Source organism: Buteo buteo, chromosome 6, assembly GCF_964188355.1.
Source record: "Buteo buteo chromosome 6, bButBut1.hap1.1, whole genome shotgun sequence".
NCBI classification, from domain to species: domain Eukaryota; kingdom Metazoa; phylum Chordata; class Aves; order Accipitriformes; family Accipitridae; genus Buteo; species Buteo buteo.
The window spans coordinates 30,878,410-30,894,729 of NC_134176.1; the positions used below are offsets into that span (position 1 = coordinate 30,878,410).

Sequence of the window (16,320 nt, forward strand, 5' to 3'; positions counted from 1 at the left end):
CTTTACTGATAAGGTGCCTTTACTCAGGATTGGATCGAGTGAAAACGAGGACGACTTTGAAAGTGCCTTTGCACAATTTTGAGGTGTAAAGACCATTCACTGAGTAAGGGTGAAACTTTCCCTTTTTCTTAGGGGTCAAGTGCCAGCACACAGAAATCCACAATGGGGCTGTGAGACAGAAGGGAGGGGTGTGCTTTGGACACCTGCTATATGGCTGTGACAGTGTTGCATCCCATCTCCCATCATGTGCTGGTGTTCCCATCTACCCCTTCCAGCCATTTCTGTGGCACTACTCGCACATGCATGTTCTTGCCCCTGAGATGTGTAGAGCAGATGCTCATAGTTTCAACCACGAGAGACCCATGTAATAAGTTAGTGCAGATTTGGGGATTAGAGGGTGATCTCTATAAAGCTGACCTGTGTACTTCTGTTAATAACACAGTTGTTGATAGAAGAGTTACCTACAGCATAATGACTGAAGTTCTTCAAAATGACAGCTGTACACTTTTATGCAGTAACTCTTCTAGCCACCTGTTTGAGAAGACTATGGCTGGAGCACTGGGGATGTGTTGGTACGCCCTTTGCTGCTATTACAGGCTCAACCATTGATCTAGACTGTGTGTGAATGACAGAACTGTTACTGTTTCCTTGCTAGCAGGAACTTTAGGGACTGCTAAGGCCTGAGTGGACTTCAACAGGCAAAATTAATCTGAATTTATCTGTACAGCATGTGTGTGCTTATGAACATAATCTGTGTGCATCTTTTAAGAGTTCCTGTGTAACTAACTGTTCTTTGTCTACTGGAACACTAGTTTGTAGTTTTCACCATAAAGTAAATACAGCAATGTTTTACTAAAGAATATTTAAGTTTATTTGGTTTTTTTCTTTATATTGAGAATATTCGGCTTGTTAATCCCTCTGTTTAAAACTCTTAGCGGTCCATGTGGTTTATCTAGTTGTGTAGTAAATTTGTTCTCCCTTTTTTCAGCTGCTGCTCTTGTTTCTACCAGATCTTCCAATGCCTGGACCAAATATTTTTGCAAATAATGTATTTTTAATTATTACAGAGCCAAGGTCAAAGTTCTTTTGCAACCTTCAGTAGGAGTAGATACATACTTTGCATGTGGGTTGTACATCTTCCTCTTCTTCTGAATATTATTGCTCCAGATGAAGCCAAGTAGAGCATCATTCTTACCTGGTCATTTTGCATGCATGTTCAGATCGGCAATTTAGGTAGCAATTGTGAGCATAACAACAGCAGTGCAATTTATTCCTTTGATACCTTTTGGAGAAGTCAGAATAAAAAAACATCTTCCCTATCTATTAAAGTAGCAGAAAATGCTGGTGATGGGTTAACTGACAGTAAGGTGTGAGGAAGTGGAATAAGGAAATCCAATGTAATGATGCGATACACCAGACAGTAAATCGCAGTTGTCAAAACTGCTGAGATACCAAGATAAGGTGTAATAATGTGGGATGATTAGTTTGCATTCTTTTGTCTGTATCTGCCCTATTGTACAATTATACTTGTAGGTTTTCTAGGATGGGATCTGTTGTTTTGCTCTGCTAGTGCAGGGAGATCCTGATCTGTGACAGGAGCCCTCAGATGCTGCAGTATGACAGATATTAATGACTTGTAGGTTGCAGGCAATAGATTAGGAGAAGGAGGTGCTTATTAGGAACTTTCCTGGATATGAGTAGACAATGCAGTCAGAACTTCAGAGCTAGGAATGAGTGAGGCTCAGTCTTGATCTAATGTGTCTAATGATCACAAGAGTGCAATAAGTTAAGGTGGGAAAAAGGCAATACCTTAAACTTGCAGGGTATGCATGTGTGTGAAAGCATTCCTACCTGCTTGCTTATGTGATATTCATGAAGGCCAGTCAATTACATTTGTCTGGAAGAAGCTCCTGCTACTAGATTGTTTCACTTAGTTCAGCACAGAAATTTGCTACCTTATTCATAACAATCCGCACAACTGGAACACTGTTCAAATTCTGGGTAATAATTTACATACACTAATATGTTTTTTTGTCTTGTCTCAAACTCTTGCCACCCACAGAGTGAAAGACTATCTGAAGAGGCTTGGGCATGGCTTCTTGAAGATGTATTTCAGAAAAGCATACAAATATAACTTGACAATTCTAGCTGACCAGAAAAGCTGTTCTATATGAGTATATATATAAAGAACCTTGTATATTTGGCTGGCGTACTAAACATTTTTTTTTTTCTGCTGATATAATTACAAGTTCAAAATGTTAAAGAACTGTGCTGCTTAGAACAAAGTATAGCAATATATTGGCCCAAAATAATATTACAGAGCAGTGGACAAGTTAGTATAGAGGGAGGTCCTATCTAGGCAAATTGGTGTATCGTGGACTGCATTGGCCAAATGTGTCTTTTGTGTCTGAGAATACAACTGATGACTTTATTTTCAAAGTCAATGTCAGTGTTGCTATCATTCCTTGGGGCGTGAAAAAACAAGTTGGATCTCTTGCCAGCTCTGACCTGTTTGAAAAAGTAGTAGCTGTATACAATAGACTGTTAAGGCAGTGTTTATAAAACAGTAATAAAAATACTTTTTGACAGTCTTATTGGCAGAGACTCAGAGCTGATAGAATCCAGGTCTGTCTGTTTTGCTTTCTTCAGAAATACTTCAGACTTCCACACGCATTTTATTGCCTGGTATGACTTTAAGGACAATAACTTAATTTGTATTACTGTACTGTGTAGAACTTGAACCAAATTGTTTGAGTTGAGAGAGACATGAGAGGAAAGAAGCTGACACAGCTGTATGTATTGTGTGCTAAAATAATAATAAGAATCTCTCATTTGCTGTTTTGGAGACTAAGACAAAAATTCCAGTTTTATTTTTTTGCCATGTTCCTGATAACAATGTCTGTGAAAAATGAAGTTTACACTTCTATTACTTCTACATTTATATGAGCTGTAATAACGATCAAACTTTTTATCTTTATATGCATCATTATATGACTGATGCTTCTTCATAAACCGTCCTGGTTTTCACCTTTTTTACTATGTGTTTTTCTGTTACACATTGATTATGTGATTTATTAGATTAGTTTATAGTTAGTCCAGAGCATTCAATTAGAAGGCTAGACTTTTTTATTGTTGGGTAACAGACAGCTGTTTAAAAATATTTAATGAATTCTGCTTAGAAATACAATGAATTAACGTTTTAAAAGAAAAAATATTAAACATAATATGCATCACAAATGTTTAGTTTGCAGTAAATTAGGGTGTACTGGGGTGGGTAGAGCGTAAAATTTCGTGCCACAAAGCTGGTGTGTTTTGTTCTGTTTTACTTTCAAGCCCGTGATTTTGTGTGTGTTGCTTCTTGATTTGCTCCAGGAAAAAGGATGGGAAAAAGATCTTAGCACTTAAATTAAAGCTTCAGTATTGCTTCTTTCCTCTCCTTTTTTCTCTTCAGTCTTTATTATTGTCCTTAACAAATCTTCATAAAATGTTTCTGCTGGCTCTTGTACATGGTGTAGTCTAACTCTCAATTTCCTGGTTACCAGCAATATCCAACAAAACTAAAAAAAAAATCAAAACAAAACCCAAAAACCAACCACAAAACCCCACCCCCAAACCAAAAACAAAACCCCAAACTTGAGCTGTTAAAAGAAACAAGTATCAAGTACATAGAGCTCAGAGGTTGAAGTAGCTTGAAAGAATTTTCTGTGAAAGCTCTTGTTAAAATTAAATCAGTTGCTCTTTTCAGAAAGGATAATTTATTTTTTCAGAACAAGTGAAGTTCTTATTGCCGCTTTTATAGGAATTCAACATGCATTACTATAGTCTACAAAATTAGTAATTCCCACAGGTTAAGTGTGTGACAAATCTACAGTTTCTTCCTGAAACCTTGTAATACAACTTGATTTCCTTCTTGGAGGACTGCAAATCATTCCTCTAAGTCAGAAGAAAAAGTGTCCTGAGAGCATGTGCAGGTTATTTGCCACCTAATTGAAAAAACATGGTTTCCGACTAATGTATCTAGAGGTTCTGGCAAAAAGTCTTTTTAAAAAAACCCAAGCCCTTAAGTTTTTGCCAGTGAGCTGTGGGCTTATTAGAAGAGTGTTGCTGATACAGTGCACTGGCATTTTGTGTGCTGGCAAATAATTAAATATAAATGATAGACTATTAGTAACTTTGTATTTTTGCTGTATCTGCTGGGTAATTGGCTCTCGTGGACAGGCGTTTTAAGGACAGGAACGGATTTCTTAAAAATTTTTAATTTTCCATTTTCAGAAAATACAGCCAAGTTCCATTTGTGCTGTGTCTTTTTATAAACTGCTAAATCATAGAAAAAATGTAAATGTTAGGTTTGCTAAATATTGCTTTTAACTCCCTGCAAAAATCTAGAGGGTTTTTTCTGCTGCTGTCTTTGGAAACCTGAGAAAAATGGTTTACTATTACTTGCTAGTATTACAATGGAGACAGTGGAGCTCCTTACCGTCCACTTGATTATATATGTGTGGTGTTGTTTTGGTTTGCTTTTTTTAAGATTTCTGTTTATTGGTAAATTTTTTTTCTTGTAATACAATGTTTGAAGAATACTGTTCATAGCATTGTTTTAGTGATCTGTCTGGTGTGGCACAAAATGCAGTGTAAAAGATGTAACACCAAAACACTTGGACAGGTAGCACTGTCTGCTTTAAATTTTATGTACTGAAATGCATCTTGTCATTGTATGGTAGTCATCTAATAGCGAGTACGAATTTTAGACTTTTTTTCCAGTGGATAATGTCTTTAAAATGCAATGTTACTATGTAAACTCTTCTTAAGATGTGGAGTTAAATAGCAAATTTCTGAAGAACAACAGACAGTATAGGCTGGACAGGCTATTACAAGTATTAAATATATGATATAGCTTTATCAAAGCTTCATTATTAATTTGTGTCATTAAGGATCATTGGGTAATGTATTTATTTGTGAGGCAGTATTATATAATTACTTCATAAAGCATGGCCAGATCTTCAAGGAAACTATTAGCATTCTGCTGTCCCAGGATTTGCTGCCTTTGTATGAGTCGCTGTGCATGCCAGATGGGATGCTGAATGACCTCTGGGTTAGTCTTTAAAATGATTAATCAAGAGTACTTCACCTGTCTTCCAGACCAAAAAGCATGCTATTATTTTTGTTCCTTTTCTTTTGGATTTAGAAAAAGTTTTAGGCCTTCTTTTTCAGACCAAAACCCTAGTTTAAGAAAAAGTTGCAATATTTGCTTCCTGTAGATTTAGTCTGATCTCCTGTGTCTAGGGGTGAGGTGTCCACTTATTTCAACTACTGTCACAGCATATATCCCCTTCACTTAATTCCCCACCACCACCTTGGAAGTCTACCATTGCAGTGGGCAATTATTATGTTATTTATTGCTAAGTATGCATGCTATTGGAAGATAAATTGTCTTGAAGTATAGCTTTGTGTCTTTTGATCCAAATCAGTCTTAATCACAGCTGCATAATAGTGAAAAGCATTATTATGACCGTCCATTTTGGTTTGTATCCTATTATGTCAGAAGGATAGAGGAAGAACTGTTGCAGCTTGCTTATTTTTTTCTGAAGTTGTGGGGATGTTCTTAACTATCCTTGCATATGGAAATGAGGCTAACAATAAAGAGGAGAGCCAGAGGCTACCAAGGCATGGATATGAAGAGAAAATGCAATGGAAGCAAGCTAAATGAATTAAATATGTTCTCAGTGTGGTTAGGGAAAAAGAATGAGGTTGGGGGTGGGGGTGGGGGGCAAGGCTGAAATAGGGTAAAAAGGCAAGTGAGAATGTTTATGACATAGGGAAGAAGGACCACTCAGAGAATTAAATTGTGTAACAAAAGTAAAATCTTTAGTCTTTGTATTGAACATAATATTTAATGGTTAATTTAATCATGAATCTTGAAGCTCCACTAAGAAAAATGCATTCTGTTTGGTGATGTGAGGTTAATTCCTAAAATAATTTCCCAAGAAGATATATTTTTCCCTGTATGATTCTAAAATTTCAAGAATATTTTTTTTCTACTGGCTGCTTCTCCTAATACGGCATCTTTTCAGATTACTGATTTGAATTTTGGGGTGTGTATGAGATGCTTGCATCCTAGTGTTCTAAATGATTGCTCTGAACCAACTATAAACCAATTGAGTAAATCACGTCAGCATGAAAAGCTGTAATCTGTTAATGTGAAAGTGTATGAAATCACTAAATTGTGCAAGTTTCTCTACATTAAGTAATGTGTTGTTGTGTTGTGTTTTTTTCCTGCAGATGTCCTCCTCGAACTTTTTTACCAGCACTGTGCAAAATTTTTCTTGATGAAAGTGCTCCAGACAATGTATTAGAAGTAACAGCTCGTGCCATAACGTATTATCTGGATGTATCAGCTGAATGCACCCGTAGGATTGTGGGAGTGGATGGAGCTATCAAGGCACTTTGTAATCGTTTAGTAGTTGTTGAACTTAACAACAGAACGAGCAGGGATTTGGCTGAGCAGTGTGTGAAGGTACATGTACTGAAGAACCTTCTGTTTTTAAGAAGTAGCTGGAAAATTTGCTGTTTCTGAAGAGCTTGTTCATATTCTAATCCTATTTATTTTATTAAAATCTGAAGCAAAAACATAGAGTATGATAAAAGTATACACATGACAGTGATGCTGCTTATCTTTACTGCCAGTCTGGTGCTCTTCAAAGCTGAGATTCCTTAAAAAAAAAAGTACAGAAAAAGAAACAAAAAGTATTAGAAGAAAGTTTTCATGTTTACCTTACATGACTAGAGTGTTAAAGGCCAATTTTATGCTAAAAAGGGAATGAAGAATTGTTCCAGATATAGATAAATTACCTGCTGTAAAAAAAATTGTCTGCTGTCTCTTCAGTAGCACTAGACACAGCTCCTCTGCACCCTTGTGAAGTTTTTGGAAAAATTTACAAGACCCTTAAAGTCTCTTGTTTAAAGCATGACTCATGGCCATGTGATAGTATATAGTTTGAGTCCTTCATTACCATGGCATCTGACTTCATCCATGTATTTCTTATTTACTAGTTCTAGTCTACTTAAAAGTACATCACTGAAGTAAACAGTACTCTTGGAAGTTTCAGAGCTCTCAGTTGTGTGTTATCCAAAGACTTAATTCTCCCAGGAAGGGATATTATTATTTAGCTGTCCCTCATGGACACCTGTTATGACCATGGTATTGGGGGATGTTCTTGTGTTCGCTTCTGTATTTTTGAAGAAAACTGTAACTACTAGAGTACTGGAGGCTTTGGCGCCTTCTGGGTGTTGAGGAAGAGAGGGGTTTTTTTTTTTTTGTTCTGTTGTTTTGTTTTCTTAATGAATTCTGTAGATGGATATAAACAAATAACTGACTTTCTATGTGTACTTAATTCTAATTAAATTTCATTTTGTCATAGGTCTTAGAACTAATCTGTACGCGTGAGTCGGGAGCTGTGTTTGAAGCTGGAGGGTTGAATTGTGTTCTGACGTTCATTCGTGACAGTGGACACCTTGTTCATAAAGATACTTTGCATTCAGCTATGGCTGTAGTATCCAGACTCTGTGGCAAAATGGAGCCTCAGGATTCTTCATTAGAGATCTGTGTAGAATCACTGTCTAGTTTATTAAAACATGAAGACCATCAGGTAACGTAACAGTTGGCTTAATATGCTGTGAATTTAACTTCTATTATGTTTAATAAATGAACGGCTAGGTATTTTTGGAGAATCATGGAATTGTTTAGATTGGAAAAGACCTTTAAGACCATAGAGTCCAAACATTAACCTAGCACTGCCAAGTCCACCACTAAACCACCATGTCCCTAAGTGCCACATCTACATGTCTTTTAAATAGCTCCAGGGATGGTGACTCAACACTTCTCTGGGCAGCCTGTTCCAATGCTTGACAGCCTTTTCTGCAAAGAAATTTTTCCTAATATCCAATCTAAACCTTCCCTGGTGCAACTTGAGGCCATTTCCTTTTCTCCTGTCACTTGTTACTTGGGAAAAGAGACTGAAATCCACCTTGCTACCAACCTCCACAACTATATGTTTACATAGGTTTTTTTGTTTGGATATTATGATAGTTTCCTTTACAGTTGTGATGACAAGAAGATGAAAATACTGCTTAGTCTTTGAATCTAAGCACTATTGTGTGAATGGGATCTTATTTAACCTCTGAAAAGTTTATTGAAAAATATCCTGTAACTTTTTTCAGTGCATTTTGAAATACTTTCTGAAGTAATTATTGTTCTATGTCTGCACCTCAATCACTATTAAATTGAGCATAAATAAGAGACAAAAATCAGTTTGGTTTGTTTTTCTTTTGCCAAACTGAGAGGCAATAAAAACATCCACAATCAATGCTAAAATATTACATTGGAAGCCAGCTTAAATGGTAGTACTATAGATGCAGCATCACTTCTTTATTGCAGTTTTATTAACTTGAGATGAAGTAGTCCTTGTAAAACCTGGAAAATTAATCCTAGAGGAATTATCTTCCTACTAGTAGAATCCTTTTGTTTATGTCATACTAATTCTTTGCAGTAACCATTTAGCCAAATTCTTGCTGTGCCCTGGCCAGGTTTCTTGTCCATACCATTCTCAGTCCCTATTTTGCCCCCACCTCTGTCCTCATTTCTTTCTCTACACTCATCCACCCCCCCAGTCTGGTTTATTAAACACATCATACTTGGGAGGCTAGATCTGTTTGCCTGTGAGCTAAATTTTTATATATATTTTTAGATTTTCTTTTTTTTGAAAGACCCAGTTGGCATGGGACTGTTACACTAGCCATTTCAGAATAAGCTGCCATGTTTTTTAGACATTATGTAACTTTATTAATACACTGATCATCTCAGGCAAGCTGATTCTGAAATTTAGACCATGACACTGAAGTATTTTAACTGTCTCCCAATTTATAATTTGTTTGAAAAAAGCAATTGCTGGGACTGTTGGAGATCTGAATGAGAATTCAAATTAATTTAATCCTTTTGCAGTTAAGGTTTAAGATAAGTGTGCTCAAGATTTTAGTAACCTGGGTGATAATAAGTAGATCTGTACTGGTATCCTTGAGAAATGTGTTTTGTGTGAAACAAGCCTCAGGATTTGCAATGGATGTTGGTGTGTATTATGGATTTGCCCAGTAACTTCCTTTGTAAAGTTTTGTTGCTCCCCCGCTCCTTTTACACTGTTGGATTTGGTCACTTTTTGTGGGCTGCCAGTTAGTAAAATCATTTGAGGGGAGAGTTCAGAGCAGATGAATGTGGCCCCAAGAACAGCTTATCTGTAAGTTTCGGTTTTTAACCTTTCTACTAAACTTGCAGTTTCCTTTCCACAGTGCTCTTTTGCTTTGTAAACTGATGGCATGCATGAGGTATGTTAAATAAGCTGAACTTTTCTTGTGCATTTCTGACAGAGCTATTCTGGTAAAAATCCATAAAGTATATACACATTACATAAAGACTGGCAGAATTGTTTATCCATCATGCTGTCAGAGAACTGGAGCAAAATGCCAGAGGACATGAGTAGTGACCATTACAAGTTAAAGAAAAAAATCCCTTGCAAAAGAGTACTGATAAACCAGAATGCTTGGCATGCAGAGACCGTGCCAGAAGTTTAGCATGCTTTGCATTTATTCAGGAGAAACTTTGTTTTTCAAATCCTTGCAAACTTAATGGAGATTTAAGATTTTAACTTCATGAAGTCTGGTTAACACTCTAATCTTGTTCTGTGTTGATGAGTAACTGTCTTTAAGCCCTTGGTATGTGATAGCTGACAAGCATTTTGAAAATGGGCTGCACTAGAAGTTGATGACATTTTAGGGAGTGAGAATTGTAGTAATTTAGAGTTTGGTAAAGAACAGTTATTGTTCTTTTGTTTTGTGGGTTTTTTTTAATATTTCTTGACACTAGTCTGGTTTGCTACTGCACATCTAGGAAGGCAAATGTGCCTAAAGTGGCTCATCTTGATATGCCTATGCAAACCTCCTGATCTGAAGGATGTAGACACTTTTAGTGTATAGACAAGAGAAATGTTAAAGGCAAAACCTCCCTTTCTTTTCAACACTGACATGAAAAGAAGTCGGATCCGTTCCTGGGCAGTGGGCCAGCAGTATTTTTTGCCAGATTAAGAGGATCATCAGTAAGCCTTGTTTCCACAGCGTCACTAGTTGTGTTTTTTTTTTTTCTTTAGTTAGAAACCTAAATTTGGAAGTTTGTATTTTATTGTCACAAAAATACTTGCATATTCCTGGGTCAGGTTCTCAGTGGACTACCTGGGTTATGTAAGGGTAAAATCTGCATTTCCCAGTTTGTACTATTTTTAGGCTTGGTCCAATTGAAAAATTTCTTTTACTTAAGAGAAGTATGTAGACATTTAAATACAACTTTAACTATCAAACTTCACTGTCAATTTAATACTTTGGGAGTTCTGAGCTGGTACCTCAGCTAACAGCTTGTTTGATAGCATTTCTTTTAATAGAAAGCACCACAATAATAAAACATTGTAATAGTAGCATAAAATTAATTATAAATGTCAAATTATAACATATTAGAATATTTTGTATTCTATAAATACAGAAGATAAAACTGCAAAGAAATTTTTGTCTTCACTGTTCTTTTAGAAACAAATTCGAAATTAATTAAATGTGTGAAAGTTAGGAGGTAAAACCTCATAGTGCATTTTCTTGGTATTTTGGTTTTTTTGTGTTTTTTTTTTTTTTTTTTTAAGTTTTATTATTAGAAGCTGCTTTAACAGTTTCTAACATCAGAACAACCAGAAGGTTAAGCGGTCCATATTTCAATACCAAGCTGTGGGTTGGTGTGTTGTGGGTTGGTTTGTTTGTTTGTTTGTTCATTTTTAAATCCTTCAGTGAGCAATTCAGAGCACTGTTGGGTTCTGACTCAGAGTTTCTGGCTTAAAAAGCCTGTCTTCTCCATTCATTGACTTTGAAGGGATCCTGGGGAAATTGGCTTCTTTTATGTGTCCTGTATTCTTGTGAATATCATGTTAGCGTCTTCTCATGTTAAGTAACAGATTTTTCATCTTTTCTCTTGCATTTCTTTCTTAGGTTTCAGATGGAGCTCTGAGATGCTTTGCTTCATTAGCTGACAGATTCACACGGCGTGGAGTTGACCCAGCCCCATTAGCTAAGCATGGATTAACGGAGGAGTTGTTATCTCGCATGGCAGCTGCTGGTGGGACAGCATCAGGACCATCTTCAGCTTGCAAACCTGGACGGAGTAGCACTGGAGCACCATCTACAGCTGCAGACTCTAAATTAAGTAATCAGGTGTCAACTATTGTAAGCCTGTTGTCAACCCTGTGTAGAGGCTCTCCAGTAGTAACACATGTAAGAAATCCTTTTATGCTGCACCTTTTGTTCTCATAGGGTTTTTCCCTTTGTGTACTTTAATATATGTAAGATTTGTGTTTCTATTTTATATATAGATGTACAGGTTTATAGATTTTATTTTTATATATATACATACACATAGGTTATTTATGAAGAGGGGAAAAAAGGAAACATTTCATATGGAAATGAAACCCAATTCTGATAGTATTTGCTAAAGCCCTGTATATTTTTTATTGTTCAGACTTTTAATTATTTCCAGGATCTCCTAAGATCTGAACTTCCAGATTCTATAGAAAGTGCGTTGCAGGGTGATGAGAGATGTGTACTGGATACCATGCGGTTAGTAGATCTTCTTTTGGTGCTACTGTTCGAAGGGAGAAAAGCCCTGCCAAAATCCAGTGCTGGATCTACAGGCAGAATCCCAGGATTGCGAAGACTGGATAGTTCTGGGGAACGTTCTCACCGGCAGCTGATAGATTGCATCCGCAGTAAGGATACTGATGCACTAATAGATGCTATTGACACAGGAGGTAAGCAAGAATACTCTGAAAAATAAAATGAGATAAATAAAGTATCTTTTTATAATCTATGGTGTCTTAACGAATGCTTAGGTAGTACCTTGAAAATCTTTATATACATGCTCACTTATTTTGTTAAATACACTACAGGTCTTGTTAGTAATAATTCCTATGTGGCTACTTTTTTTTTTAATTGCAATTAAGGGCATAAATGCTTCCCTAGAATTATTGAGGATGCTTAATTTTTTTTTAAGACCTGCCGTTCATTTAAAGAGCACTGATGAAGTTTAATTCATAATTCTGGGAGCTTTAACTGTTTTATTTAATTGTATCTTTCAGCTTTTGAAGTAAATTTTATGGATGATGTAGGACAAACTCTTTTAAACTGGGCCTCAGCTTTTGGAACTCAGGAAATGGTAAAATAGTTTTATAGAATCTTAAAAACTTAGGTTATTTATGTAAAGAAAGATGAAAAAAACTAGTTTCCTTTTTCTTGTTTAACAGGTAGAATTTCTCTGTGAAAGGGGTGCTGATGTTAACAGAGGTCAGAGGTCATCCTCATTACATTATGCAGCATGTTTTGGAAGACCTCAGGTAGCAAAGGTATGATTTAAACTGACAGAAAGCATTACATACTGACTTTTTGCCTTGTTCTGTAGAAAACGTCTTTGATGCAATAAGTTTAACATGTGCACTGTGAAGCATTTACATGTTCTTTACAGTGTTTTATCAAAATACAAATTTTTCATTATGATAGGGCAGTAGTATGAATAAAAGTAGTTTTATATTAGCTCTACGGATAGAAGTAGCACGTAATGTTCTAACTTTGCTTACAAGCATGAGAAAAGTTTAGGGAACATGCATGAAAAACATGTTTACTACTTTGGAAGAAGGAAACAATGTTTTTTTCATATTTAAAATCATTTGTTCTCAGACTCTCTTACGTCATGGTGCAAACCCTGATTTGAGAGATGAAGATGGGAAAACTCCTTTAGATAAAGCTCGTGAAAGGGGGCACAGTGAAGTAGTAGCTATTCTTCAGTCTCCAGGTGAGTAGTTTTTAATTCCATACTCTTTCTAGTAGAAACGCTTACATATGTTTAGAAATTCAATTATTAGAATTTTACTCTATTAACATTCATTTAAAAAAAAAAAAATATTTTGTGGCCAACCTTCCTTAACCTGCAAAGTACATATGAAAACCTTAGTATTTTAGACGTTCTTAAGGGATGGGGATTACTGAAGGAACTGTTGACTGGGCATGAGCAGTGCCAGTGGTCCTGCTTTTCAGCTGCAGAATGGGGCTAGAGTGGGATTTTGCTATGGGTTCAGAGGATGTCAGCCTTGGTAGCTTCTCTGGTATCCTTTCTTTCTACATGGGAGCTGTGCTTTATCTGTTCATGAGACTTTTGTAGTGCTAGAGCCACAGGTGGTTATGTGTTCATATTTAGTTCACTTTAAGGACTTTGAGCTTCTCCTGTGAGCGGTCTTTGGTGGTACGTGTTATCAAACAGTTTTCTTCAAGAAGTCTTGCATATGTAAATTTTATATTTTTAGGAATGCATATTCCTGTTCAGGTATTTAGATGTTATTAAAGAAAACTATTTATTTGAAGGGGTTTTTTGGTTAGTTGGTAGGTTTTTGCCATTGAACATGTTGGGGAAAAAAATATTTTCCAGGGGACTGGATGTGTCCTGTTAACAAAGGAGATGAGAAGAAAAAGAAAGATGCAAACAAGGATGAGGAAGAATGTAATGAACCCAAAGGAGATCCAGAAATGGCACCCATATACTTGAAAAGACTATTGCCTGTGTTTGCACAAACATTTCAACAAACCATGTTGCCTTCAATAAGGTAATATTGTCATGGTAGACAATTTCCCTGCATATTTTGAATTTCTTAACACACTCTGTTAAAAAAGCCAAGGTGGATTTTTTTTCATTAAAAATTATGACATCTAAAAGTTTAAGGCAAGCGACACTTAAACATATTTCTATTTGAATAGAAGTGGTGGTTTGATTTTTCCTTAATATTTTTTTCCTTTTGGGGGAAGCGGTGTCTTGGAAAACATGGTTAGTTAATCAGAAGTGGGAGAGAGAAGCATACTCTTGACTTTAGTAGCATGAAAGAATACTATTCTCATGCAGTACCGTGTATAGACTGTCTATACTGTGTATTTGGTTATAGCTGTTTGTAGCCACTATAATGAAAGTACTAATTTAGGAGGGAAACAATGAAGTGGTATCAAGATACGTTCCTTGGAAAATTGGAAAGACTGGAAAAAGCTATTTTAGAAGCTTTTAGAAGACTTCTAAGTGTTAATCAACTGGAGAAGATGCCTCTTACTGAGAGAATTTAAAGAATGTAATCTAATTTAATACTTAAAAAGGAATACTGTGGGTGGCATAATGGTTGTGATAAATTGCATCTGACTATAACCTCTCAGCCTTTTACACTACAAATATAACATTTGCTTAACCTTTTATTTGTGTTCCCAGTGTTTATAGGCACAGTGAGGGGTGAAAAGACACTGCTCTAGTGGAGAGAGACTCTATATGAGCTGGTGATAGGAAGCTTAAACTAGGTCATTTTAAATGAAGGAAATAAGAAATTACGTTAACAATCTGTGCATGGTTAACTGTTGTTGCAGATTGTGGAAAGAAGTAGTTGGCTCTGTATTTTAAAGTTTTATTTGAGAATCAGGTAATTCATCTTTTTAAAAGTCAGTGAAATAAAAAATTCACTTCAACCGTACAGAAGTGATTGGCTCCGAGATTAATTGTAGTTCTTAATAGGGAAAGCTGCATGATCTAATAGTAATTTCAGACTTCAAAATATAGGGATCTCACCAAAACCTGGGAAGTATGTGACAGAAATGGAAGGCTGGATACCTGGGAGGAAGATGAAGTGTGCAGAAGTGAATTGCCATCACTAAGAGTGGATAAAGACAGAATGTATAATAGGTTTACCCAGAGAAGGGTTGAGGAGAGAAAAATACGTTAGACTCATAGTGCTGTAGAATCAAAAAAGATCAGTAGGTGAACTATTCTTAGGGATAATCTAGGACTTATTAACAATAACCAGTTTTGGTTCCAATAATGAGAACTGCAACTCATGTAAAAAATTTTTTTGTTTTCAAAGCGTGCATAGATGTAGTGCAAAAGCAGTGTTATCTTGAATTTTTTTATTGCTTTGATTACTGCTTGGTTTATCTTTGTAAGAAACTTCTTTTTTCTCCTCCCCCCCCCCAATCTCTCTTAAAGGAAAGCAAGTCTTGCCCTCATTAGAAAAATGATACATTTTTGTTCTGAGGCGCTGCTGAAAGAGGTTTGTGACTCTGATGCTGGCCACAATCTGCCCACGATACTGGTTGAGATAACAGCTACAGTCCTTGATCAAGAGGTAGGAAGAAAGAAAATCTTGTCCTTTTATGAAACCAGTGCAAAAAAGGGAGTTATGCTCATTGATTCCACATACTTTTTAATAACTAACCCTAATGTGTTTATAGCATCCGTGACCACGTGTGACGTTTAGCGTGTAAAGATATTTTTAAGTAAAGAGATCTTCCTTATTATTTCCTTTCCATCCCAATGTATTACAGGATGATGATGATGGCCATTTGCTAGCCTTGCAAATCATAAGGGATTTGGTGGATAAAGGTGGTGATCTTTTTCTAGACCAACTGGCTAGACTTGGTGTAATTAGTAAAGTGTCGACTTTGGCGGGGCCATCATCTGATGATGAAAATGAAGAGGAGTCTAAACCTGAGAAGGTAAGTAGAGAATTGATAGCTTTATTTGTTCCTGTAAAACCAACACTTCTAGTACAATTTTCACTGTTATGAAAATGTCCAGGGCAAGGTAGTTAGGTAGGTTATTGAATTAATGCTTATTTTATGCTGCTTGGTTTAGGTGTTTCTGTTGTTGTTTTCTGTAACTTCATTTTCTGTTAGCACATATTATCTGCTGAGTTTTCCTATTCATACTTACTTGTGGTCAAATTGATTGACACTTGTTTTTGTCCAGTGTTTTGAAAATGACTGCTAAACAAAATTAATCCTTTCTGAGCAAAGTGCATCTCTTTCAATGTACATGCAGCAAATAATTGCAGATGTTTTAAACATTGTTATAGAATATTAAAAATACAAAAATAGAAATAATTTTCTGCATAATGAAAACATAAGTGCATATTGAAGTTATCTATCAATTTTCAATAGTCATATTACTGACTACTCAGATGAACTGAATGGATAACAGACCACTTCTGTATAGTTAAGCCTTAAGTATAGTTAAGCTTTTTTACTGTGAATTTTGGGTTGTTTGGGGGGGTGGGGGGGGTTAGTGTTTAGATATTAAAAAGCCATCTGGACTTGTTCCCGGGCAGCTGGCTCTAGGTGGCCCTGCCTGAGCACGGGTTTGGGCTAGATGGCTGTTGTGGTTTAAGCCCA

General features: G+C 36.2%; 1 protein-coding gene across 11 annotated transcripts in view; it reads left to right on the forward strand.

The window, feature by feature from the left end:
* HECTD1 (HECT domain E3 ubiquitin protein ligase 1) overlaps window positions 1-16,320 on the forward strand; it is a 65,300-nt gene that overhangs the window by 13,194 nt on the left and 35,786 nt on the right. For 6 of the 11 annotated variants that reach the window (XM_075030333.1, XM_075030334.1, XM_075030329.1 and 3 more), the window contains 10 exons: window positions 6,280-6,514; window positions 7,419-7,646; window positions 11,071-11,352; window positions 11,597-11,885; window positions 12,213-12,289; window positions 12,378-12,476; window positions 12,808-12,922; window positions 13,553-13,727; window positions 15,137-15,275; window positions 15,475-15,645. In XM_075030333.1, coding sequence (XP_074886434.1) covers window positions 6,280-6,514; window positions 7,419-7,646; window positions 11,071-11,352; window positions 11,597-11,885; window positions 12,213-12,289; window positions 12,378-12,476; window positions 12,808-12,922; window positions 13,553-13,727; window positions 15,137-15,275; window positions 15,475-15,645 — 1,810 coding nt within the window. The remainder of the gene's footprint in view (window positions 1-6,279; window positions 6,515-7,418; window positions 7,647-11,070; window positions 11,353-11,596; window positions 11,886-12,212; window positions 12,290-12,377; window positions 12,477-12,807; window positions 12,923-13,552; window positions 13,728-15,136; window positions 15,276-15,474; window positions 15,646-16,320) is intronic. The other 5 variants (XM_075030327.1, XM_075030328.1, XM_075030335.1 and 2 more) reach the window with 1 other exon arrangement.